This window comes from Coregonus clupeaformis, chromosome 36, assembly GCF_020615455.1.
Source record: "Coregonus clupeaformis isolate EN_2021a chromosome 36, ASM2061545v1, whole genome shotgun sequence".
Taxonomy (NCBI): domain Eukaryota; kingdom Metazoa; phylum Chordata; class Actinopteri; order Salmoniformes; family Salmonidae; genus Coregonus; species Coregonus clupeaformis.
The window spans coordinates 19647436-19674023 of NC_059227.1; the positions used below are offsets into that span (position 1 = coordinate 19647436).

A 26588-nucleotide genomic window follows, 5' to 3' on the forward strand; every position below is an offset into this window, starting at 1 on the left:
AGCATCTTGCGCGACAGGGGAACAGGTTCAACAAGCGATTTGAGGTTTCGACTTTGGGATAAGAGCGTGTTTTGCGTTTATACACTGAATGGTGGTTACCTGAATTAAGTTTTGAACCATCGGCTTGGCACGAATTTGAAGAAGTTGCCAAAAGTTTTCAAAAACTGAAAACTCCAGTCGGACGAAAGGGGAGTAGATAATATGATTATTCAAGGAGACCAGCTCCCTCTCCAATAAGATAATGTAAGTTATAAATGTTTTTGTTTTTTGTTGCTCATGGCGGTATTGTCAAAGGCTTTACTTTTCCATTGTCTTAGAGATGATTGACCTGAGTGTGACCAGAGGATCAGTGAATGTCACATTGTTACACTCAGTTTATGTGTTTATTTACAACGTTAGCCTATTGAATTTGAGAGTGGTCAACAACTTGGTCTATAGTTAATCCATTCGTAATGTAACGTCTCTGGCCATATTGCTAGGGTTTTCATTATGGAATGTTCAATAGCAGTATATCAAGACATGCTAAATTATTACATACTAAATGTATGTATGATACGACACAAAGTAAACTCAACTACTTTTGAGGTAGGCCTAGTGAAAGTAGCCAACCTTATAACGTTAGCTGAGGCACGCTAAACTCTTTTATCTTAAATCGAACAGAGTTAAGCGTTCCTCAGCTAACGTTACCTACATTACTGAGAACAGTTTTTTAAAGGGATTTTCCCCCTAGCTCAATTATTGAAGACACTATTGAACACTCCATCTTGTGAAATGCTTGTTATTCCATCTCTTTGGCTGCTGTATTGGTATGGGGTAGCCTATACCACATTTTTAAGTATCATTAAGCAATTTTACCTTAAATGCCATGAAATGTGTTAGCTTCTGAAGTGCAGTCAACGTGTGAGAAATTGTTGTTGAAAGAGTGGTCTTACTATGTGCTTACTTACTTGTGTTACACAACCTAGAACATGTTCATCCAAAAGTTGAATAATTACAGACTAAATTTACATTCGCCAGCCAGTTTCATCAGGTCCTAAATGTGGAACTTCTGACAGGACAGAAAATATTAGGAGATGTGAGATGAAGTCATAGAGAATCTGTTGAAAGGAAGATGAATAGCCTATACCTGCCCCAGGTGGCTGAAATCAGACACGCCACTAAACTGGGGGATTTAATGAAAAACAAAAGATCTGATGGCCCTCATATTCTGAGAACAGCAGCTCATTGATGACACTATACCATGCCTCCTGTAGCTCAGTTGGTAGAGCATGGCGCTTGCAACGCCAGGGTTGTGGGTTCGATTCCCACGGGGGGCCAGTATGAAAATGTATGCACTCACTAACTGTAAGTCGCTCTGGATAAGAGCGTCTGCTAAATGACTAAAATGTAAAATAAAGCATCCTCAAAGGAGAGCTATGTGAAGGTTGAGAAAGACAGGCCTTTACATATCATAAAGCATGTGTCTGAAGATGGTTCATGACTCCAACCATCTGGACAACTGGAGAGTTCTCTACAATGACTAATCAGTTATTATCATTTTTGTAATCCCAGTTTGAATATTGGTAATGGCATTTGTTAGTATGAGTGCCTGGCATCAATGGGTTTGATGGATATACAGTACAGTCCATCCACCCTAGCTACCAGATGAATCAAAGTCTTTATGTGGTCTCCAAGGGACTCGGAGAACTGACCTCTGCTTGTTTTGCATTCATATTAACATATTTTGAGAGAAACAACTCAACAAAGACCACATTTTTTCTCATGTCAGATATTGCATACATTTATGAATTTATGTAATAAGTGAGCGATTAATTGAGTTTGTTCTCTCAGCCCTAATGGTATAAATGATGTATAAAGTTGTAAATAACTTCCTTATGCAAAACATGTTCTAGATTGTGAAATACTGCTGTCTACTCTAATCTTTAGGCTACTAGCAAATTAAAAGAAACAATTGTTAGAAATTTACTTTTAATCCGTCTGTCTGGATATTTCAAGACAAGGCATATGGGGGTGTTGTGACATACCCAGTGGGCTGGACGATTCTCTTCTCATCACGCATGTTGAAAAAACATATACGAAAAACCTGGAAATCAATCAATCCACCATCATTAACACAATGGAAAAATCTAATGATTTATTATTGAAATAGCATGGGCGAACGAGAAAAACAAATTGGTACAATAAAGGACGTGGCAAACAATAATGCAGGCACTAGGGAAGGGGGTGTGAGCATGCGGGTCTGGGCAGATGAGATCTATTCGTTGTTTGTGTGCGTCTGTAAGTTGTTGTTTGTTTCTGGTCTGAAAAAAAATATGATAAAAAATTAATTGAACGTTTCTTTTTGAGGTTTCCATCCTCTGTAGAACACACAATCATGTCCAATCATTTCCAATCATTTCCAATAACCATATAGTGATCTATTTGAATAGTCCAAGAAACAATGGATGAATTTACAGGTATGAGAAAGTATAGCCTATCTGTGGCTTTTTTGTGTGAAATGTGAATAGAATATACATTGCTGTATTTATACTATTTATACTGAGTCTGTTTAGCAAGAATAATTACTTTGAGATAAGATTGTGAGTTATAAGGTCATGGAGTCGCAAACATGCCAGTACTTCACTACTGAGTATTGTTTTCTGAATGGCTATAAGGTTTTCCTTCCTTATCTCCATGAGGACAATGTTAGCTGGACTCAGGTTTCTCTTGATGAGAGCACCTCTCTTGATCTTTGTTTCCTGACAGCCATGATGAACATGATGAGCTAAAATACTGCTGTTGTCTGAATAAAATATGACTAGTGTTCATGGCCTTTGTGTATGGCCTATTCATAGCGCCATATCACTTCTCTCAGTGCTTCTTGTGCTTGCGAGGAAGTTGAAGTTGAAGTTGTCTAAGTTTGTGAACTTTGGAGGGCACACACTGAACAAAACAGAACAGGGATCAGACATGCAGGCCTATCATTATTCAATGGATGAAGTTTAGTGAATTGAATTATGTTATTGAAAAGTCTGCATAGAGGAGAAGGAGAGGGTCTGATATTTTTCCATACTCTGACGCTGTCGCTGCGAAGATGCTCCAAGTCATCAGGTTCACATTAATGTCAGGAAATTACCATCCCTTGAGTACAGTGATTGTTTCTCTTGAGGAATCATACAATGGGTGATACCTACTACCTTCTGAAAAAATGCAAATTAGAAAGACTGGGAAGCTGTGAAATGTTATTTTTAACCTTCCTCCAGCACCACTCACGGCTCAGGCTCAGGCAACACCTAGAGTAATTGGTATCAATTAGGCCCAGACCAGATGTGGCTATTGGCTAATGAAGGTAGTGTTTGCTGAAGTGGAAAAGCTGTCCGTCCAGTTCCCCTCAGTGTAGTGGAAATGAACAGAGGAGGCCCTCTCCTCTGTTCTCTAAGATGGAGGAGGAGAATAGGGCCTCTTGGCAGACTCTCCATCCAGTCCATATAGTTTGGGCCCACAGCAGCACAACCATATGATTAGCTAATAGCTCTGTGAAATGACTTGGGTTTGGAGTATACTGTAATTTACTGACTAAGAGGCTTGTTTATGTGTGTGGCCTTGAGTTGATTGGGAGACCGCAATTACATTTTGTGATACAGAAACGTTAGAACAAATTACTATTTTGATTGAGAAGCAGATTCAGATGGGGTCATGATCACGTATGAATTCAGAGGAAAATTACACCTAGAAACCAATGACAAGATGTTGACGAGGTTGATTTTGTATTATCTCTGTATTAACCCCACATAGATGTATCTGGAATGCAGAGACCCAGCTATAGAAATGTGTTGATAAGAGTGGATTGACTCTGGCTGCTATTTTTCTCTTCTCTATTCCCATCCCATAGAATTTTTCATTCCGTATTCTTACTGTAAACCTATTTTTAGATTTGTACTGTTTGATTGTTTTGTAAGTGATTTCTCCAATTCACTTGCGTAGTACAGGTTAGATAAGATTACAGGGAATTTATCCTGACTGGCTTCCATGTATCTATGCTGAACTCCACCCAGACAGAATTGGATATCAGACAATGTTGACAATGTCGTAGACAAGGCTTTTATCCAAGCCTAGTCATGTCATTAATCAAATTATATTCTTGGACTGTAAAGTCTACAGGCGAGGGGGTTGTATGTATTTTCCCAGAGATCAAAAAGACCACATTGGTTATTATGGAGGCATGACTAATCGTGGTAATTTGTATATTTTCCTTCATTATAATTTACATTTTTATGTTAGATTCAAACAAGGAGCATCTCTTTTAAGTCATTGTATGAACCACACTGATGTAGTCTGTCGGATACTCACCACCGGTGCTCTCTAACTCTGGAAGTCATTACAACTGACATGGGAGAATGATTTATCATTATATAACAAAACTGCATTTGCTTCACTGTGGTCCCTCTTTGTGCAGAAAGTATGTTTCCATACCACAAATACATCATTCAAACTTTCAAAGTAGACCCAAATTGCAGACACATCAGTATGAATAAATATGCTGTATTTGTGTACTTTGTGTGTACTGCATGTGTAAGACTGTACTATAAGACGTAATCTAGTATGTCTCCATCTTAATTGTGATTGACAGGGAGTCTTACATCCGCGGAGGATGGTGGCAATGGAAGTTCCGTAATGTCCTGCCAGTTGCCCTGCTGTGGATGACCCTGCAAAGACAAGGTACACAGTCTGATTTAACTATTGGCATCGATTGTGTTTTATTATGTTTTGAATAGTATGAATCATTAAATAAAAAAAGACAAATGGATATGAATTGAAAGTTTCATTGTTATACTGTATGCCATTGCTTTCTCTCAACATTGTGCTCCTTTTATTCTACCTCTTTCTTTCTATTTCATTGATTATGCTTGTTGCAACCTCTGCTTTCTCATGTCTGTGTTTCAGTTAACACTAGCACTCATTGATTTACATATGCACATTCAGAATGATTGGACACCTGAAGGCGGTTGTTGTCCTAAGTACAATAGTTTGATATCAAAGTAGGCCTACTTGATCAATCTGTGGCAAGTAGAACTACTCTCTGGTCAGAAATATTGGTGTTACCTTTTTATAATCTGTGATTTTGTAATAACTGATGGTAGATGTAATGAAAGTACAAGACAGTTTTGATAGCTGAACAAATGATGGTTTACAATCCATGAGAAATATATGTAGCAGTACCAGTGATAGATAAATGCAGTCAGTATACAGAACTGGATAGAATCACTTAAACAGCGATGAAAAGCCACTTTCAATTTACCACCACCAGGTAATCCCGAGAGGGGATTTAAATATGTGTTTCATTACACCAACAGACTCTGAAACAGGACGAATGTTTCCCAAATTACATAAAGCAAATCATTTTTAAGGACTTTGCTTTAGTTATTTTTTTCGTTGTGTGCCATTTTTGACAGCAAAAAGACAAACACATTAAACAAGCACACAGAACCAAAAAACTTCAGTTTTTATGATGTTGCCCAAGGGTGCCATTGGACGTTCTGCTAAGAGAGTTTTTAGGCTCAGCATGTGTTATATGTACTGGGCTAATGTGTTTACCACATGAACTAGCCCTCTTGAAGCCAGGAAAAGGCTTCTACTCTGGTCCAGTTCATACTTCATAAAGCTCGCACCACTTCTCTCACCTAGGAGATATAACATTGCACGTTTTGTGCATGTTCTATGCTTAACTTCATGTTGTAGAAAGCCTGACCGACTGACTGTTCTATTTTATGCAGTTATGTAACTGATGTATGTTATGTTAGTTTATTTAGAAAGCATAGTCTTTTTTTCTGTTTGTGATATGCCATTGCTGGCTGTGTTGGTTGGTATTGGCAGGCAGACCTGAATCAGAAACATTTATAGTTCTGGCTGGTGTTCAGATAAAGCTTGGATCATAGGAGATTCAGTGCTGGGAAACAGGGCAATTTTTAAAGTGTGTTTAGTGCCAGAGAGAGAATCAACAGAGTAATCTCACACTCTCATAACATGATTCTCATAAAATGCTGCCCCATTTTGACAATTAACAATAGAGCCTCTTATCACAAGAAAGAGGGCAGGTATGATTATGAATTACTGAGTAGAAGATTGAGATTGCAGGAGTGTCAGTACAGGACATTAGAAGGGGAATCCTCTTGACTCAGATACAGTTGAAGTCGGAAGTTTACATACACCTTAGCCAAATACATTTAAACTCAGTTTTTCACAATTCCTGACATTTAATCCTAGTAAAAATTCCCTGTCTGAGGTCAGTTAGGATCACCACTTTATTTTAAGAATGTGAAATGTCAGAATAATAGTAGAGAGAATTATTTATTTCAGCTTTAATTTCTTTCATCACATTCTCAGTGGGTCAGAAGTTTACATACACTCAATTAATATTTGGTAGCATTGCCTTTAAATTGTTTAACTTGGGTCAAATGTTTCGGGTAGCCTTCCACAAGCTTCCCACAATAAGTTGGGTGAATTTTGGCCCATTCCTCCTGACAGAGCTGGTGTAACTGAGTCAGGTTTGTAGGCCTCCTTGCTCGCACACGCTTTTTCAGTTCTGCCCACAAATGTTCTATAGGATTGAGGTCAGGGCTTTGTGATGGCCACTCCAATACCTTGACTTTGTTGTCCTTAAGCCATTTTGCCACAACTTTGGAAGTATGCTTGGGGTCATTGTCCATTTGGAAGATTCATTTGCGACCAAGCTTTAACTTCCTGACTGATGTCTTGAGATGTTGCTTCAATATATCCACATAATTTTCCTTCCTCATGATGCCATCTATTTTGTGAAGTGCACCAGTCCCTCCTGCAGCAAAGCACCCCCACAGCATGATGCTGCCACCCCCGTGCTTCACGGTTGGGATGGTGTTCTTCGGCTTGTAAGCTACACCCTTTTTCTTCCAAACATAACGATGGTCATTATGGCCAAACAGTTCTATGGACATTTCTTCAAAAAGTACGATCTTTGTCCCCATGTGCAGTTGCAAACCGTAGTCTGGCTTTTTTATGGCGGTTTTGGAGCAGTGGCTTCTTCCTTCGTGAGCGGCCTTTCAGGTTATGTCGATATAGGACTCGTTTTACTGTGGATATAGACACTTTTGTACCTGTTTCCTCCAGCATCTTCACAAGGTCCTTTGCTGTTGTCCTGGGATTGATTTGCACTTTTCGCACCAAAGTACGTTAATCTCTAGGAAACAGAACACGTCTCCTTCCTGAGCGGTATGACGGCTGCGTGGTCCCATGGTGTTTATACTTGCATACTATTGTTTGTACAGATGAACGTGGTACCTTCAGGCATTTGGAAATTGCTCCCAAGCATGAACCAGACTTGTGGAGGTCTACAATTTCTTTTCTGAGGTCTTGGCTGATTTCTTTTGATTTTGCCATGATGTCAAGCAAAGAGGCACTGAGTTTGAAGGTAGGCCTTGAAATACATCCACAGGTACACCTCCAATTGACTGAAATGATGTCAATTAGCCTATCAGAAGCTTCTAAAGCCATGACATCATTTTCTGGAATTTTCCAAGCTGTTTAAAGACACAGTCAACTTAGTGTATGTAAACTTCTGACCCACTGGAGTTGTGATACAGTGAATTATAAGTGAAATAATCTGTCTGTAAACAAGTGTTGGAAACCTTACTTGTGTCATGCACAAAGTAGATGTCCTAACCGACTTGCCAAATCTATAGTTTGTTAACAAGAAATTTGTGGAGTGGTTGAAAAACGTGTTTTAATGACGCCAACCAAATGTATGTAAACTTCCGACTTCAACTGTATATGTCAACATCTTCTGATTAAATCCACTTGGGTATGTGGCTCCACAGTGCAGATAACTCCCATTTCTGTTGTGTTTTTATTGTGATAGGATGCTTCTTTCAACCACAAATGAACAGAACATCAAGCTTGCCCCCATCAATAACATTTTGTGGAATGATAATTGATGGGGGCAAGCTTGATGTTCTGTTCATTTGTGGTTGGATAAGCTAAACTGTTGTGTCAGGCTCATTGCTTAAAACAGGTTTTTTTATGCTAGTGGTTGTATTAATTTGGGATCTATCGCATCTCACAACTGTCCCAGACTATGTTTGGAATATTTATTTCTCGCACAGAATAGAATAGGTCTACTTGGGGGATAGTAGATTGACATAGGCTAGTGCTTTTGCTGTTAGTTAGGCCTACTCATCTTGTTGGCTGACGAAAAGTAAATGTGGACAGTTATTATAATATCTTCAATTTGCGCCTCGGAATTGGATAAGGATGCGCGCAGTTGTGTCCCAGATGTTTCTGTCTTCATTTAGCCTGTGAAAAAGACCCGATCACTTGATGGAGAGCCATGTGAGTGAGTGGTGCTTCGGCAAGCAGCCGGGAGAAGGGAATTATAATTATTATATTCAGCCCAAGGGCACAATGGCCACTGGCCGCAAAAGGCATGGATTGGTTCGGGGGCATTACGGCCACACAAAGGGGATGTAGCCGGGAAATTCGAGGCATTATCAATTGCTTGTCAAACTGATGAAGAGTGTACAGCCTGCGCAAAAAAATACATAGCAGAGCAACTTTTTAGAGTCGCATCATGCAACCTTAGAATGTATTAAAAATCAAAACATATAGCCCAACATTTGTATCACAATTAAATTTAGCATATAGGAGTACCTGTTTCTTTGTTAACCACTCAACACAGAATAGCCGCATGTGCGCACTCCCTCAAATAGTTTATAGAAAATATCCTTTCTATTTTATTCAGCTATGTTCAATTGTATTCTTCATGCTATAAAATAATTCCACGGAATTCTAAGCAAATCTTGTCTGCTAAATGAACTAGTGTAGCCCACAGCCATATGGTATAGCCAGATCAGGGCAACTCAGAGTATGCTTATCTGTTCTTCTGAAATAGACTACATTTTCTTCATATCATGTTTCTTTAGACCTGTCTAAAATAAATAATGGATTTATTGTGATGGTGTAGGGTATATTAAATGCATTTATTATACTTTTTTCAATGTATATTGTAGGCTATGCGTGGAAGCCGGGAGATGCTAAATGTGTTTATGTTAATTAACAGTCAATTACCGTGAGTCCAGCAGTTATTTGCTTGACAATCACCGGCTGACAAAATGTCATGACCGCCACAGCCCTAAACACAACTCCTGTCTGTTAAAAGATGGGGTCATATGCGATTAAACAGAAAAATGTAAATTAATTAAATTAATTATGGTCATCAACCCCCCTCCCTTGCCTTCCCTCCTCTCCCCTCCTAAGGTATCACCTGAATGACGCACTTAATTAGCCCTCTCATGAAAACGGGTGTGACAGATACCTGCTGAGAGACAGGTAGCTGGTGAGCTGCCAAGAGACCAGGAGGGGGCCTCTTAAAAGCAGTAGAGTAATCTGGAGGATTAAACCTTCTCAGAGGTCCTCTATCTGAAATGGTCTCCTCTCTTCGTATCTGGCATTCCATCCCCTGGCACCATCCCACTGCAGCCTGCCATGCCGCCTTTCAAAGGAGCTTTCTGATCAAACCCTGTTTTTAAGGCACTCTCTTCACTGGCACCCTTCACATTTTCAGTCATGCTACAGTAACAACAATGTGAGAATTTCATTACAAGTCGGCGTCTTGAGGTTTATACAGCAACAATGGGGTTTTGTGTTCTTATGTTAATGTCTCCTTCAATACTTTTAATCACAGAAATATACAGTTTTCCATCTCTTTGACAGTTAAACGTATACACATGTTGCTCTTTTTCAACACTGTACTGTACACAATCACTTTTTGTAACCCACAATAATTGAACACATTGCCAGTCAGAATGGAAAAGGCTTTGAAAATGTAAAAACTAAATATGTATTTTTATTTAACATGAAATAACTTTCCATTAGTTGCTGAAGCTAGTTATTCAACATGTAGACTCTCACATGTAATTACCAGAAATTAGTTACAGTGATTATGTGCATTGACTTGTTTCTTAAACTGCATTAACTTAAAAATAGATACTTCGATGTGGGTCTAATATGGATAATCCTGAATGAATTTTGAATAATGATGAGTGAGAAAGTTACAGAGGCATAAATAGCATACCCCTCCCAAAAAATGCTAAACTCCCCTGTTATTGTAATGGTGAGAGGTTAGCATGTCTTGGGGGTATGATTATTCACGATTAATTCATGACTATCTGTAAAAATGGTAGAATCCACATGAATGTAGAAGTGTTTAGAAACATATTATATTCTTATTTACAATAAAAGTGACTCCAAAATGACACAATACATTTTTTATCATTCATTTCTATTGGGCACAAAATAATGAAACACAACCAAAACAAACAGCAAATGCATCCAACAAGTTTGTAGAGTCACAAGCAATGTACCCTCTAAACTGCTAAACTGCTAAACTGCACGCGTGTGCGGCCACGCACCTCCTCCAGGACTGCAGCGCAGAAGAAATGCTAGGCTGGGCAGAGACGCAAGAGATTGAACTTCACTGAGTTCGCCCAATTAGTTTGCACTATATAGATCATAGTTTTTTCTGTGATTGAGTCAACATTATATCAGCCCCTTTTCAATGCAACAAACCAAAAACAAATCTATCTTTGCAAGATCGAGTCTGGGATTTTGTTGAAGGCAGAGCCAGAGCGCAACGGAGTAGAATTCTATTTGTGGGGGTAGCCAACGAGCGATTGCGGTTTTCAGATCAGTTCATATCAGAGAGCAGAGTCGCGTGTGTACCCATTTGTTGATGTTCTTTGCTAGTTAGCGAGTTATTAGCCAAGTTATAGATAAGTATAGGTCAGCAATGGGGAGTTACTGCTTCCTACAAGAGCACAAAACGTGTAGGCTACATTTCAAGCTGTCTTTGAAAAGCCAGTCAGGTAAAAAGCATATGTCTTAATTAAAGGAGCAGTGTTTTAATGTGAGATAGGCTTGAATATGCAAATAAGCCAATAGGCAGAGGGGTAGCCTACATTGTCTAATTCTCTGTATGGTAATAATAATTAATTATAGTTTGCAAAGTGGTTTCTTGCATCATACAACATAATACAATGCAGTCACCTATTTGGCCCATGGTGTTACAGACCAAGTAAAAACTCATTAATTAATGTCAACCCTTTATAATGTAAAAACTTTTTTAAAAGTCTCATGCAATGTAGGCCTTCATTGAACACCCCGTATAGGCTACTGTAGGCTATATCATAAAACTATTTCCATGTGAACATTTTATGGGATTTGCTCCATTGGTTTTGTTGGTAGGCCTACATTATTCTATAGCCACAATAGCCTATTGGCTACTGTCTAAAACTGTAAGGGTACAGCCTCCGTGTTAACTGTAAACGCGTGCCGGAAGTGTCACGATCGTCGTATTGAATAGACCAAGGCGCAGCGTGATGAACGAACATGGTAACTTTATTATCTTTAGTGATAATAGAAACAACAATAAACAAAACAAGAAACGACTCGTGAAGTCCACGGTAACAATGACCAACACGGAACAAGAACCCACAAAGGGAAAACAGACAGTTTAAATATGGCTCCCAATCAGAGACAACCAACGACAGCTGACACTCGTTGCCTCTGATTGGGAGTCTCTAGCCAACATAGAAATAAACACAACTAGAACTACCAACATAGAAATCTAACACATAGAATGAACACACCCTGGCTCAACATATAGAGTCCCAGAGCCAGGGTGTGACAGTACCCCCCCCCTAAAGGCGCGGACTGCGACCGCGCCTCAACTAGAGCAAAACAGGGGAGGGCTGGGTGGGCATACCTCCTCGGCGGCGGTTCTGGCTCCGGCCTTGCCCACCACCCTCCAATAAACCCCCCATAGCGCCCCAGGTCCGGTCCCGCTGGCTGGAGCTGAACTGGACGTAGCAGGAGCGGTTAGCTTCAGCTCCGTAGTGGAGCAGTTGACCGGTACCTTACCAGGCACCGGTGACCCAGGCACGGGTTGTGCTGGACTGATGACGCGCACCCCTGGCTTGGTGCGTGGAGGAGGAATGGGCCTTACCAGGCTGACGACGCGCACCCCTGGCTTGGTGCGTGGAGGAGGAACGGGCCTTACCAGGCTGACGACTCGCACCCCTGGCTTGGTGCGTGGAGGAGGAACGGGCCTTACCAGGCTGACGTCTCGCACCCCTGGCTTGGTGCGAGTAGCAGGAACGGGCTGGACCAGGCTGACGACTCGCACCCCTGGCTTGGTGCGAGTAGCAGGAACGGGCTGGACCAGGCTGACGACTCGCACCCCTGGCTTGGTGCGAGTGGCAGGAACAGGCTGGACCAGGCTGACGACTCGCACCCCTGGCTTGGTGCGAGTGGCAGGAACGGGCCGGGCCGGGCTGGCGACGCGCACCGTAGCTTTGGTGCGAGTGGCAGGAACAGGCCGGGCCGGGCTGGCGACGCACACCGTAGGCTTGGTGCGAGTGGCAGGAACAGGCCGGACCGGGCTGGCGACGCACACCGTAGGCTTGGTGCGAGTGGCAGGAACAGGCCGGACCGGGCTGGCGACGCACACCGTAGGCTTGGTGCGAGGGGCAGGAACAGGCCGGACCGGGCTGGCGACGCACACCGTAGGCTTGGTGCGTGGAGCAGGGACAGGCCGAACCGGGCTGGCGACGCACACCGTAGGCTTGGTGCGTGGAGCAGGGACAGGCCGGACCGGGCTGGCGACGCACACCGTAGGCTTGGTGCGTGGAGCAGGGACAGGCCGGACCGGGCTGGCGACGCACACCGTAGGCTTGGTGCGTGGAGCAGGGACAGGCCGGGCCGGGCTGTGGAGACGGATAGGAGACCTGGAGTGAAGAGCGGCCACAACCCGTCCTGGCTGAATGCCTACCCTCACACACTCTGTGTGAGGCATCCGCACAGGACGTACAGGGCTGTGTACCCGTACTGGCATAACAGCACGTGACACTGGAGCAGGATATCCGGGACCGCGGAGAGGCATTGGAGACCACGAGCGTTGAGCCGGCACACTCCGTCCTGGCTGCATACCCACCTTCGCACGACACGTGCGGGGTGCTCGCACAGGACGTACAGGACTATGCCGGACCACTCGTGGTACAGTACGCCGCTCCGCATACCGCGGAACCTGCCCCGTCCCATGCTGCCATGCCTGAGTACGGGAAGTTGGTTCCGCTCTCCATCCAGGCTCCGCCAACCTGCCTTCTGGCCCCCCAAACCCGGTGGCCTCCTCTCCAAATCGCCCTGTGGCAGCCTCCTGCTGCCCAGCCGCCCATGCCGTGTGCCCCCCCCTAAATGTTTTTTGGGGTTGCCTCTCGTCCGTCCGACGATGACACTGCTGACGCCGCTGCTCCTCTCTCGCCAGGGCCTTAATCCTAGCCCATGGTCCTTTTCCCCCGAGCATGTCCTCCCAGGACCATACTTTGCCCACCTGGGCCATCGCCAACCTCTCCATCTCCTTTCCCGGCGCTTCCTCCCATGTCCAGTCTGCCTGCTCCTGGACACGCTGCTTGGTCCTTGTATGGTGGGTTCTTCTGTCACGATCGTCGTATTGAATAGACCAAGGCGCAGCGTGATGAACGAACATGGTAACTTTATTATCTTTAGTGATAATAGAAACAAATAATAAACAAAACAAGAAATGACTCGTGAAGTCCACGGTAACAATGACCAACACGGAACAAGAACCCACAAACACAAAGGGAAAACAGACAGTTTAAATATGGCTCCCAATCAGAGACAACCAACGACAGCTGACACTCGTTGCCTCTGATTGGGAGTCTCTAGCCAACATAGAAATAAACACAACTAGAACTACCAACATAGAAATCTAACACATAGAATGAACACACCCTGGCTCAACATATAGAGTCCCAGAGCCAGGGTGTGACAGGAAGTTGCACAAAATTCTCACAACGTTCAAGTATCCGCTCACAAGACCTCAAATTTGCTCAGTGCCCCAAAAAGGTTGAGGGAACATTGCTCACAAGCTTGATGTAATCATTACGTGCTTGGAATATGGTACCAAATTCTAAACTTTTGACTACTTTAATACCATATAAGTGAATTTGTCCCAATACTTTTGGTCCCCTAAAATAATAATAATAATAATATGCCATTTAGCAGACGCTTTTATCCAAAGCGACTTACAGTCATGCGTGCATACATTTTTGTGTATGGGTGGTCCCGGGGATCGAACCCACTACCTTGGCGTTACAAGCGCCGTGCTCTACCAGCTGAGCTACAGAGGACCACAAAATGGGGGGACTATGTACAAAAAGTGTTGTAATTTAACCCAATATGGATGAAAATACCCTCAAATTAAAGCTGTCAGTCTGCACTTTAACCTCACAGTCATTGTATCATTTCAAATACAAAGTGCTGGAGTACAGAGCCAAAACAACAAAAGATGTGTCACTGTCCTAATACTTTTGGAGCTCACTGTACAGTATATAAACCCATTGGTGTGTGTGTCCATGTGAGTGCAGGGTGGTACAGTACATAGGGGCCTGGTCAGGCCCATGGCAGCGTTCAGGGCTTAGTGTGTCTCAGAGGGATGTGAACAGGGACATTCAAACTGAGTAAACATCATTTGGCATGTTGTTTTTCCTCTTGCGCACCACACACACCACACCAGTGGCTGACAGCATCACACACACACATGTCTGTAAAACAGCAGGATATTCCAGTAGCATGATTCCGTCCAATAGTGATTTCACTCTCCTTTGCAAAACAGACCCAGTCCAGTTGTCAAACGTTGATCCCATGACTTGTTCATTTAAATCCTGACCATGAAGGGAGTTTGTTCATGCTGTTGTTTTTTCTCCGGACCCTGCCATATAATATATGAAATTGCCACCATTTTGTTGGGAGGGATTCTAGTTGACTCCACTAAATGGTAACCACAGCAGCACAACCACAGTTATGTTGGTATGCTTGTTTCCTTTAGTCCTCTGTTTAACTGTTGTATAAATGCTGAGGCATCACCCTTGTTGTTATCTAATGTATCTCAATGTTGTGGAAGTGAAACAGAGCTGGACTGTCGGGACATCCAGTCACTCTCTCCAACATGTGTTCACATTTTCAATAACATGATTTAATAACACAGAGTGTCTGTTTTGCATTAGCTCTGTTAATTCCTTATAATGAATGTTCAGTGTCTATTCTCATAACATGGAAAAAGGAAAAAAACATGTTCAAAGCAGAGTGGATCCAGGTAATTAATTTTATGGCAAACCACTGTGTTAGAACTCCCTACTGGTTGCAGAATCAGGAAAGATTCAGACTTTCCAACATGCTAAGTGGTACATTTAGAAACAAAGGGTAATAAAACAAATTACCTTTATTCTTTGCAGTTGTACTCGTTCCAAGACCGTCCAAAATCAGTATTTTCATATTTACTCACATTGCTTTTCTAATTCAGTCGTATTTTAATCTTATTCAAGTGCTGGCATGACATGCAGAAATAAATCAAACTGATACTGCATGTCAAATGTATTATTAAAGTGGGATGATTCTCATTGGCCAGTCTCCTATTACATAGAAATGTAGGGATACCAACTTTTTTACCTAGTTAGATACTGACAAGGCCAATTGCTTTGTGCAATTGGAACCACAGCAAATACCAATGCCTACATTCTGAGAGTAAATTTGCTAGGATACATCATTGATAATTGTTGGATTAAATGCTTGTGGGACTTAAGACAGACATTTACATTCAGATTTGTTTTTGTTTGGTTTACGAAAGAGATCATGGAATTTCATAGGGTTTAGAAATTATAATGAAGAATTAAAACGTGTCATGACAATGGTGTTCCCTGAACAATTACCTGCAGACACTGATCTGTCAGATAGCGATGGTGAAATGCGGTAGGCGAAGTCAAACGCAGGACACAGAGCTTACTGGAAACGTACTTTACTCGAAAGTAACGAGAGTAGAAAAACAATCTCCACATAAGGAGGAAATAAACAACCCGCACACGAACACTGCCGATGACGAATACAATAACACACAACACACAATGAACGACAGAGGGTTAAATAGGGAATACAATACAACATAATGGGGGACAGGTGTACACAATCAGGACAAAACAAGTCAAACACCGAAACATAGATCGGTGGCAGCTAGTACTCCGGGGACGACGAACGCCGAAGCCTGCCCGAGCAAGGAGGAGGAGCAGCCTCGGCTGATTCCGTGACAGTACCCCCCCTTGACGCGCGGCTCCAGCCGTGCGCCGAACCCGGCCTCGGGGACAGCCAGGAGGACGCGGAGCAGGGCGAGTCGGATGACTCCGGTGGAAGTCCCTCAACATGGAGGGATCTAGAATGTCCCTCCTGGGGACCCAGCACCGTTCCTCCGGACCGTACCCCCTCCCACTCCACGAGATACTGCAGGCCCCCCGTCCGATGCCTCAAATCCAAGATGGAACGGACTGAGTACGCCGGAGCCCCCTCGATGTCCAACGGGGGCGGAGGAGCCTCTCGTACCTCACTCTCCTGGAGTGGACCAGCCACCAACGGCCTGAGGAGAGACACATGGAACGAGGGGTTAATGCGGTAATTAATGGGAAGTTGTAACCTATAACATACCTCGTTCAATCTCCTCAGGACTTTAAAGGGCCCCACAAACCGCCAACCCAGCTTCCGGCAGGGCAGGCGAAGGGGCAGGTTTCGGGTCGAGAGCCAGACCCGGTCTCCCGGTGCATACACCGGAGCCTCACTGCGGTGGCGATCGGCGCTCGCCTTTTGCCGCCTGATGGCCCGCTGCAGATGGACATGCGCAGCGTTCCATGTTTCTTCCGAGCGCCGAAACCACTCGTCCACCGCAGGGGCTTCGGTCTGGCTCTGATGCCAAGGTGCCAGAACCGGCTGATAACCTAACACACACTGGAAAGGCGTAAGGTTAGTGGACGAATGGCGGAGGGAGTTTTGGGCTATCTCTGCCCAGGGAATATATCCCGACCACTCCTCTTGCCGGTCCTGGCAATATGACCTCAGAAACCTACCCACATCCTGGTTAACTCTCTCCACCTGCCCATTACTCTTGGGGTGAAAACCTGAGGTAAGGCTAATCGAGACCCCCAGACGTTCCATAAATGCCCTCCAGACTCTAGAGGTGAACTGGGGACCCCGATCAGACACTATATCCTCAGGCACCCCATAGTGCCGGAAGACGTGTGTAAACAGGGCCTCAGCAGTTTGTAGGGCAGTAGGGAGACCTGGCAGGGGAATGAGATGGCAGGCTTTAGAAAACCGATCCACAACGACCAAGATCGTAGTGTTCCCCTGGGAGGGAGGAAGGTCCGTGACAAAATCCACCGATAGGTGAGACCACGGCCGTTGTGGAACGGGTAGGGGTTGTAACTTCCCCCTGGGCAGGTGTCTAGGTGCCTTACACTGGGCGCACACCAAGCAGGAGGAAACATAAACCCTCATGTCCTTAGCTAAGGTTGGCCACCAGTACTTCGCACTAAGGCAGTGCACTGTCCGACCAATACCCGGATGACCAAATCAAATCAAATCAAATCAAATTTTATTGGTCACATGCGCCGAATACAACAGGTGCAGACATTACAGTGAAATGCTTACTTACAGCCCTTAACCAACAGTGCATTTATTTTAAACAAAAAAGTAAGAATAAAACAACAACAAAAAAGTGTTGAGAAAAAAAGAGCAGAAGTAAAAATAAAGTGACAGTAGGGAGGCTATATATACAATAGAATAAAGTGACAGTAGGGAGGCTATATATACAGGGGGGTACCGTTGCATAGTCAATGTGCGGGGGCACCGGCTAGTTGATCCACTACGATCTTGGTCGTTGTGGATCGGTTTTCTAAAGCCAGAGGAGGGTGACGTGTGAGCCCAGTATATCAAACGTTCGCGAACCTCGAGCGGCACGTACCTCCGACCCTCTGGACACTGTGGAGGAGTAGGGTCGGAACGTAACGCCCGCTCGATTTCCGCATCCACCTCCCACACCACCGGTGCCACTAAGCAAGACTCCGGGAGTATGGGAGTGGGCTCAATGGACCTCTCCTCTGTGTCATATAGTCGGGACAGGGCGTCTGCCTTAGCGTTCTGGGACCCTGGTATTTTATTTATTTAATTTTTTATTTCACCTTTATTTAACCAGGTAAGCCAGTTGAGAACACGTTCTCATTTACAACTGCGACCTGGCCAAGATAAAGCAAAGCAGTGCGATAAAAACAACAACACAGAGTTACATATGGGGTAAAAAAACATAAAGTCAAAAAATACAACAGAAAATATATATACAGTGTGTGCAAATGTAGCAAGTTATGGAGGTAAGGCAATAAATAGGCTATAGTGCAAAATAATTACAATTAGTATTAACACTGGAATGCTAGATGTGCAAGAGATTATGTGCAAATAGAGATACTGGGGTGCAAAAGAGCAAAATAAATAACAATATAGGGATGAGGTAGTTGGGTGGGCTAATTTCAGATGGGCTGTGTACAGGTGCAGTGATCGGTAAGGTGCTCTGACAACTGATGCTTAAAGTTAGTGAGGGAGATAAGAGTCTCCAGCTTCAGAGATTTTTGCAATTCGTTCCAATCATTGGCAGCAGAGAACTGGAAGGAATGGCGGCCAAAGGAGGTGTTGGCTTTGGGAATGACCAGTGAGATATACCTGCTGGAGCGCAGACTACGGGTGGGTGCTGCTATGGTGACCAATGAGCTAAGATAAGGCGGGGATTTGCCTAGCAGTGATTTATAGATGGCCTGGAGCCAGTGGGTTTGATGACGAACATGTAGTGAGGACCAGCCAACAAGAGCGTACAGGTCACAGTGGTGGGTAGTGTATGGGGCTTTGGAGACAAAACGGATGGCACTGTGATAGACTACATCCAATTTGCTGAGTAGAGTGTTGGAGGCTATTTTGTAAATGACATCGCGAAGTCAAGGATCGGTAGGATAGTCAGTTTTACGAGGGCATGTTTGGCAGCATGAGTGAAGGAGGCTTTGTTGCGAAATAGGAAGCCGATTCTAGATTTAACTTTGGATTGGAGATTCTTAATGTGAGTCTGGAAGGAGAGTTTACAGTCTAACCAGACACCTAGGTATTTGTAGTTGTCCACATACTCTAGGTCAGACCCGTCGAGAGTGGTTTCTAGTCGGGTGGGCGGGTGCCAGCAGCGTTCGATTGAAGAGCATGCATTTAGTTTTACTAGTGTTTAAGAGCAGTTGGAGGCTACTGAAGGAGTGTTGTATGGCATTGAAGCTCGTTTGGAGGTTTGTTAACACAGTGTCCAATGAAGGGCCAGATGTATACAAAATGGTGTCGTCTGCGTAGAGGTGGATCTGAGAGTCACCAGCAGCAAGAGCGACATCATTGATATAGACAGAGAATAGAGTCGGCCCGAGAATTGAACCCTGTGACACCCCCATAGAGACTGCCATAGGTCCAGACAACAGGCCCTCCGATTTGACACATTGAACTCTATCTGAGAAGTAGTTGGTGAACCAGGCGAGGCAGTCATTTGAGAAACCAAGGCTATTTAGTCTGCCAATAAGAATGCGGTGGTTGACAGAGTCGAAAGCCTTGGCCAGGTCGATGAAGACGGCTGCACAGTACTGTCTATTATCGATCGCGGTTATAATATCGTTTAGGACCTTGAGCGTGGCTGAAGTGCACCCATGACCAGCTCGGAAACCGGATTGCATAGCGGAGAAGGTACGGTGGGATTCGAAATGGTCGGTGATCTGTTTGTTAACTTGGCTTTCAAATACTTTCGAAAGGCAGGGCAGGATGGATATAGGTCTGTAACAGTTTGGATCTAGAGTGTCACCCCCTTTGAAGAGGGGGATGACCGCGGCAGCTTTCCAATCTCTGGGGATCTCAGACGTTATGAAAGAGAGGTTGAACAGGCTAGTAATAGGGGTTGTGACAATTTCGGCGGCTAGTTTTAGAAATAAAGGGTCCAGATTGTCTAGCCCAGCTGATTTGTAGGGGTCCAGATTTTGCAGCTCTTTCAGAACATCAGCTGTCTGAATTTGTGTGAAGGAGAAGCGGGGGGGGCATGGGCAAGTTGCAGCGGAGGGTGCAGAGTTGGTGGCCGGGGTAGTGGTAGCCAGGTGGAAAGCATGGCCAGCCGTAGCAAAATGCTTGTTGAAATTCTCGATTATTGTAGATTTATCGGTGGTGATAGTGTTTCCTAGCCTCAGTGCAGTGGGCAGCTGGGAGGAAGTGCTCTTATTCTCCATGGACTTTACAGTGTCCCAAAACTTTTTGGAGTTAGTGCTACAGGATGCACATTTCTGTTTGAAAAAGTTAGCCTTTGCTTTCCTGACTGCTTGTGTATATTGGTTCCTAACTTCCCTGAAAAGTTGCATATATAGGTGAGCTTAACTACAAAGCGGGAAAGAAACATTGACCACCTTGCCTGGCGAGGATTCAGCCTCCTCGCTACCCGGATGTACTCCAGGTTACGATGGTCAGTCAGAATGAGAAAAGGGTGTTTAGCACCCTCAAGCCAATGTCTCCACACCTTCAGGGCTTGAACCACAGCCAGCAGCTCCCTATCCCCCACGTCATAATTGCGCTCCGCCGGACTGAGCTTCTTAGAATAGAAAGCACAGGGGCGGAGTTTAGGTGGCGTACCCGAGCGCTGAGACAGCACAGCGCCGATCCCAGCCTCGGAAGCGTCCACCTCCACCTGAAATGCCAAAGAGGGATCCGGATGCGCCAGCACCGAAGCCGAGGTAAACAGGTCCTTCAGACGTTTAAACGCCCTGCCGCCTCAGCTGACCACTGCAGGCGCACCGGACCCCCCTTTAGCAGAGAGGTAATGGGAGCTGCTACCTGTCCAAAGCCCCGGATAAACCTCCGGTAGTAATTGGCAAAACCTAAGAAGCGCTGCACCTCCTTTACCGTGGTGGGAGTCTGCCAATTACGCACGTCAGAAACGCGGTCAATCTCCATCTCTACCCCTGACGCGGACAACCGATGTCCCAGGAAGGAGATGGACTCCTGGAAGAACAGACATTTCTCCGCCTTCGCAAACAGGTCATGCTCCAACAGTCTACCAAGCACTCGACGCACCAGGGATACATGCTCGGCTTGTGTAGCGGAGTATATTAGAATGTCATCAATATATACCACAACACCCTGTCCATGCAAGTCCCGGAAAATCTCGTCCACAAATGATTGGAAGACTGAAGGAGCATTCATTAAACCGTATGGCATGACGAGGTACTCATAGTGACCCGAGGTGGTACTGAATGCTGTCTTCCACTCATCTCCCTCCCTAATGCGCACCAGGTTGTACGCGCTCCGAGATCCAATTTTGTGAAGAATCGCGCCCCGTGTAATGACTCCGTCATACTAGCAATCAGAGGGAGAGGATAGCTGTATTTTATGGTGATCTGATTTAGACCACAGTAATCAATACACGGGCGTAAACCCCCATCCTTATTCTTCACAAAAAAGAAACTCGAGGACACAGGGGAAGTAGACGGCCGTATGTAACCCTGTCTCAAAGATTGGGTGACGTAGGTCTCCATAGCGGCCGTCTCTTCCTGAGACAGAGGATACACGTGACTACGTGGAAGCGCAGCGCCTACCTGGAGGTCTATCGCACAATCCCCTTGTCGATGAGGTGGTAATTGAGTCGCCTTCTTCTTACTGAAGGCGAGAGCCAAATTGGCATACTCAGGTGGAATGTGCAAGGTGGGAACTTGGTTCGGGCTTTCCACCGTCGTTGCCCCTACGGAAACGCCTACACACCGCCCAGTACACACCCTTGAGAGCTCTCTGCTGCCATGAAATGTTGGGGTCATGAGCTGTTAACCAGGGAAGCCCCAACACCACGGGAAACGCAGGAGAATCAATCAAATACAAACATACTATCTCCTCATGACCCTCCTGCGTTTTCATCCGGAGAGGCGCCGTGACCTCCCTAATCAATCCTGACCCCAACGGGCGGCTATCTAGGGCATGAATGGGGAAGGGCACATCAACAGGTACGATAGGAATCCCTAACTTATAGGTGAACTGGCGATCGATAAAATTCCCAACTGCGCCTGAATCTACTAGTGCCTTATGCTGGGAGTGAGGAGAAATCTCGGGAAACACCACTTTAATACACATATGATCAGCAGAGAGCTCTGGGTGAGTTGGGTGCCTACTCACCTGGAATGACTCATCAGTGCGTCGCCCACTGCCTCGATTCCTAGGAGACCCTCCCCAGCACCGACCAGCAGTGTGTCCTCTGCGGCCACAGTTGGTGCAGGGGACGGCCTCCCTTCTGGTCTCCCTCCTGGTCTCCCTAGCACCAGCACCCCCGAGCTCCATAGGGGTCGGCTCGGAAGTGCTGGGGGATGGAATGGACGGCCCCCGAATCCGGACGTCCGCGGGTAGCCAACAGGGTATCCAGGCGAATCGACATGTCCACCAGTTGATCAAAGCTGAGGTTGGTGTCCCTGCAGGCCAATTCCCCGACGCACGTCCTCCCTCAGGCTGCATCTGTAGTGGTCGATGAGGGCCCTCTCATTCCATTCCGTGTTGGCAGCTAGCGTCCGGAAGTCCAGCGCGAACTCCTGCGCGCTCCTCCTCCCCTGTCTAAGGTGGAATAGACGCTCACCCGCCGCTTTACCCTCTGGGGGATGATCGAATACTGCTCGGAAGCGGCGGGTGAACTCCGCATAGCTGACCGTAGCGGCGTCTATCCCACCCCATTCGGCGTTGGCCCACTCCAGCGCCTTGCCGGACAGACAGGAGATGAGGGCGGACACGTTCTCGTATCCCGAGGGCACCGGGTGAATGGTTGCTAGGTAGAGTTCAACCTGGAGTAGGAAACCCTGACACCCGGCCGCGGTGCCATCATAAGCCCTCGGGAGCGAGAGCCGAATCCCACTGGACTCCGGAGATGGAACGATGGGTATGGCTGATGGTGGTGGTATCGTAGGAGGAGGTGTGGGCAAACCTCCACTCTCCCATCGCCTCAAGGTATCCATCACCCCTTGCATGGTGGTGCCCAGGTTCTAGATCATGGCCTCTTGGTGGATTACGCGCTCCTCCAGTGATCCCCTTGGCACCGCCGATCCTGCTGACTCCATGGTGGTGTGTTATTCTGTCAGATAGCGACGGTGAAATGCGGTAGGCGAAGTCAAACGCAGGACACAGAGCTTACTGGAAACGTACTTTACTCGAAAGTAACGAGAGTAGAAAAACAATCTCCACATAAGGAGGAAATAAACAACCCGCACACGAACACTGCCGATGACGAATACAATAACACACAACACACAATGAACGACAGAGGGTTAAATAGGAAATACCATACAACATAATGGGGGACAGCTGTACACAATCAGGACAAAACAAGTCAAACACCGAAATATAGATCGGTGGCAGCTAGTACTCCGGGGACGACGAACGCCGAAGCCTGCCCGAGCAAGGAGGAGCAGCAGCCTCGGCTGATTCCGTGACATGATCACACTTTTGTTATGGCAAGTAATGAAAAAATACCGTTCTGTCATCAATGATGCTTAAAAACTCAGCTGTTTCTCCTTAGATCAATCTAGGAACCATTTTGCAAACCCGACCACAACTCCTGAGCTCAGAAGTGCACACCATTGTAACCTTAATTCTCTTTTGACATGTCTCCTATCAATGGTTATCACGGTCATAATTTGCCTTGGTGTTACTTCCTCACCAGTGTTTGCTCAGAGCCTCTCACTGTTCCTTTTGTCTCAGTTTTTCTCATTGTAAAACCATACATATGTAGGATCTTAATTTGATCACCCTGTTGCAGGAGAACTTTCCAGCAATGCAGGACATTGAAAACTTGTGGTGTATATGAGGTTTAAAAAGGCTTCTAAAGTTTGTAATTTCCATTTTGACATTTCAAACTTGATTTTCCCTTACGAAAAATGTATCAACCGTTTTCAAAAATGTCCATTAATTATAATCCACATAATAATTCACATTTCCTCATGCTGCAGGAGACTGGCTCAGATTAAGATTCTACATCTGTATCACATCACAACACCCAACGTCCTCCCTCGTATTTCTCTCTGTTTGCACATAGATGGTAAATCACTAGCGATTCTAACTGCTTAAAAGAAGATACCCAGTAACTTTATTACACCACATATCTTATATTTGACCATGTGTTGCCCTGGGCTGTAGAAATGTTCTGTGTCTTTTTTGGACTGGGCTATGGCCCTGATAAATCATAGAGGCAAATGAGAGGGGCTGTCGCTCGCTCTGCGTTTCATCCTCCACTCAGACACTCCTAATGAAACCAGTGCACAGCACCAGTATGCCACACTCAATTATGTCTAGGCCATTAATTGGACTGTTTGGTAATCCCTCACATCCATAAGAGTACAATAGCTTTCACTTCGAGTACTATAATTGTATTGATCTATGTTTATTTTTGAATAGAAGTGTGGCTGTTACTTAGAATAATTTGTTTATTTTTGATGGATAAAAAAAGACAAGTGGATAATGTGTGCAGTTAGCTTCATATTTAGATGACAGGTGATGTGGCATGTTATTGAGTGCAACCTGAATAGAAGACTGTGCTGTTAATGTTGTATGAGAGTTGCTTGTCAGTAAGGACATTCCCCATAGGTAACTCCAGACACTCTCTTTCAATAGATTTATTATATCTAAAGGTGGGATGTTTGCAGTGGTGGAAAAATTACCCAATTGTCATACTTGAGTAAAAGTAAAGATACCTTAATAGAAAATTCACCCAGTAAAATACTACTTAAGTATAAGTCTAAAAGTATTTGGTTTTAAATATACTTAAGTATCAAAATTAAATGTAATTGCTAAAATATACTTAAGTATCAAAAGTAAAAGTATAAATCATTTCAAATTCCTTATATTAAGCTAATTTAGAGATAGCCAGGGGCACACTCCAACACTCAGGCATCATTTACAAACGAAGCATGTGTGTTTAGTGAGTCCACCAGATCAGAGGCAGTAGGGATGACCAGGAATGTTCTCTTGATAAGTGTGTGAATTGGACCATTTTCCTGTCCTGCTAAGCATGGAAAATATAACGAGTACTTGTGGGTGTCAGGGAAAATGTATAGAGTAAAAAGTACATAATTTTCTTTAGGAATGTAGTGAAGTAAAAGTAAAAGTAGTCAAAAATCTAAATAGTAAAGTACAGAACCCCAAAAAACTACTTAAGTAGTACTTCAAGTATTTTTACTTAAGTACTTTACACCACTAGATATTTGGATAGTTGACCTTTAAATTGTACACTGTCTATTTATAAACTTCAGGTTTGTGATGAGGACATGCAAGAGATCAGTCATTCATTCATTGGTATGGTCATTGATCTCCTGAAGAAGATATCGCTTTTCCTTTCTTTCTGTGCCCCCAAATGTTTGGATATACTTGTAAAGTTACCAGGTTGTTAGCTAGCTAGCCAATGAGGTAACATGACAGAACAAGGTGTAAACAAATGGTTAACGACGTGTGAGTAGTTTTAGAACGGCCCATGAAATGGTTTATGAAAGTAAAATCCAGTCCTGGCTATCCGCTATAGGAAGATAAAAATGTTGCGCCGGTAATATGGGTCAGATCTTTTGACCTGGTTGGGCTAGAAGCAAACCGTTTTCGCTATCGAATCTGCATTATTTTTTTTCTTTAGGGCTCTAGGAAACAAATGTACAGCGAAGCCTTATCATTACAACAATAATGATCTGGGAGATGTTTTTCCAAGTCGCACGGTGCTCCCAAAATAAAACTCCTGGTCGCACAGCAAAGTATTTAATTGCATATGCTACCAAATTGGTCGCACTTTAGAGCCCTGAATATGTATGAGAATGCTTGAGACTCATGTTGCTGGCAGTAATAGTTTGTTCTTTGACTGGGCCTCACATACAGTATTAGGCGTTTTTGGACCAGGAAAAGGAACAGCCACTCTAAGCTGTAATTCGGTCAGCTTGAGTGAGTGGATTTAGTTTTTAAGGCCCTCTTGACCCTCTCGGCTGAGAAGAGGGCATATGTTGGGAGATATAACAGTGCCACAGGAGGACCAGGCTGTTATCTGACCCTGCATCAGCCATCCATTGTCCCGTGTAGCTCAGTTGGTAGAGCATGGCGCTTGCAACGCCAGGTTTATGGGTTCGATTCCCACAGGGGGCCAGTATGAAAAAATGTATGCACTCACTAACTGTAAGTCGCTCTGGATAAGAGTGTCTGCTAAATGACTCAAATGTAAATGTAAATGTAGTACAGTTCTAGAAGACTGTATTACTTGACTGTGAACAATTCTGAAAGGGATCCCGTCATTATGCCGACTTTGAGTGTTTTCTGGCTACACTAGGTATGTACTTGTTTGAGTTGAGCTTATGTTTAGATGTCTGCAGACCGCTCTCATTACTATTCACATTTAATGTTTATTTATGCTAAATAGAATAGACGGTCTTGTACTTTGTGTTGGATGCCGATCAAGAACGGCACTTAACACATTTTCATTGCTCCGCAGTGGGATTTTGCTCAAATGTTTCTGCCTGACTCCAATGTTTGCTGTGGTTTTGGCTCACACATTAGCCTGGCCTGGATAAACAGAAGTAATTGTTTTCTGAGTGAAGGTTTCTTTCCAGCCCATAAAAAATGTTCTCTGTGCATAGTCT

At 44.5% G+C, this 26588-nt stretch overlaps 1 protein-coding gene across 1 annotated transcript in view; it reads left to right on the forward strand.

Moving 5' to 3' along the window:
• LOC121552921 (adhesion G-protein coupled receptor G6-like) overlaps positions 1-26588 on the forward strand; it is a 72431-nt gene continuing 45843 nt past the window's right edge. The window contains exons 1-2 of the mRNA XM_041866027.2: positions 1-243; positions 4610-4698. Coding sequence (XP_041721961.1) covers positions 242-243; positions 4610-4698 — 91 coding nt within the window. The 5' untranslated portion in view covers positions 1-241. The remainder of the gene's footprint in view (positions 244-4609; positions 4699-26588) is intronic.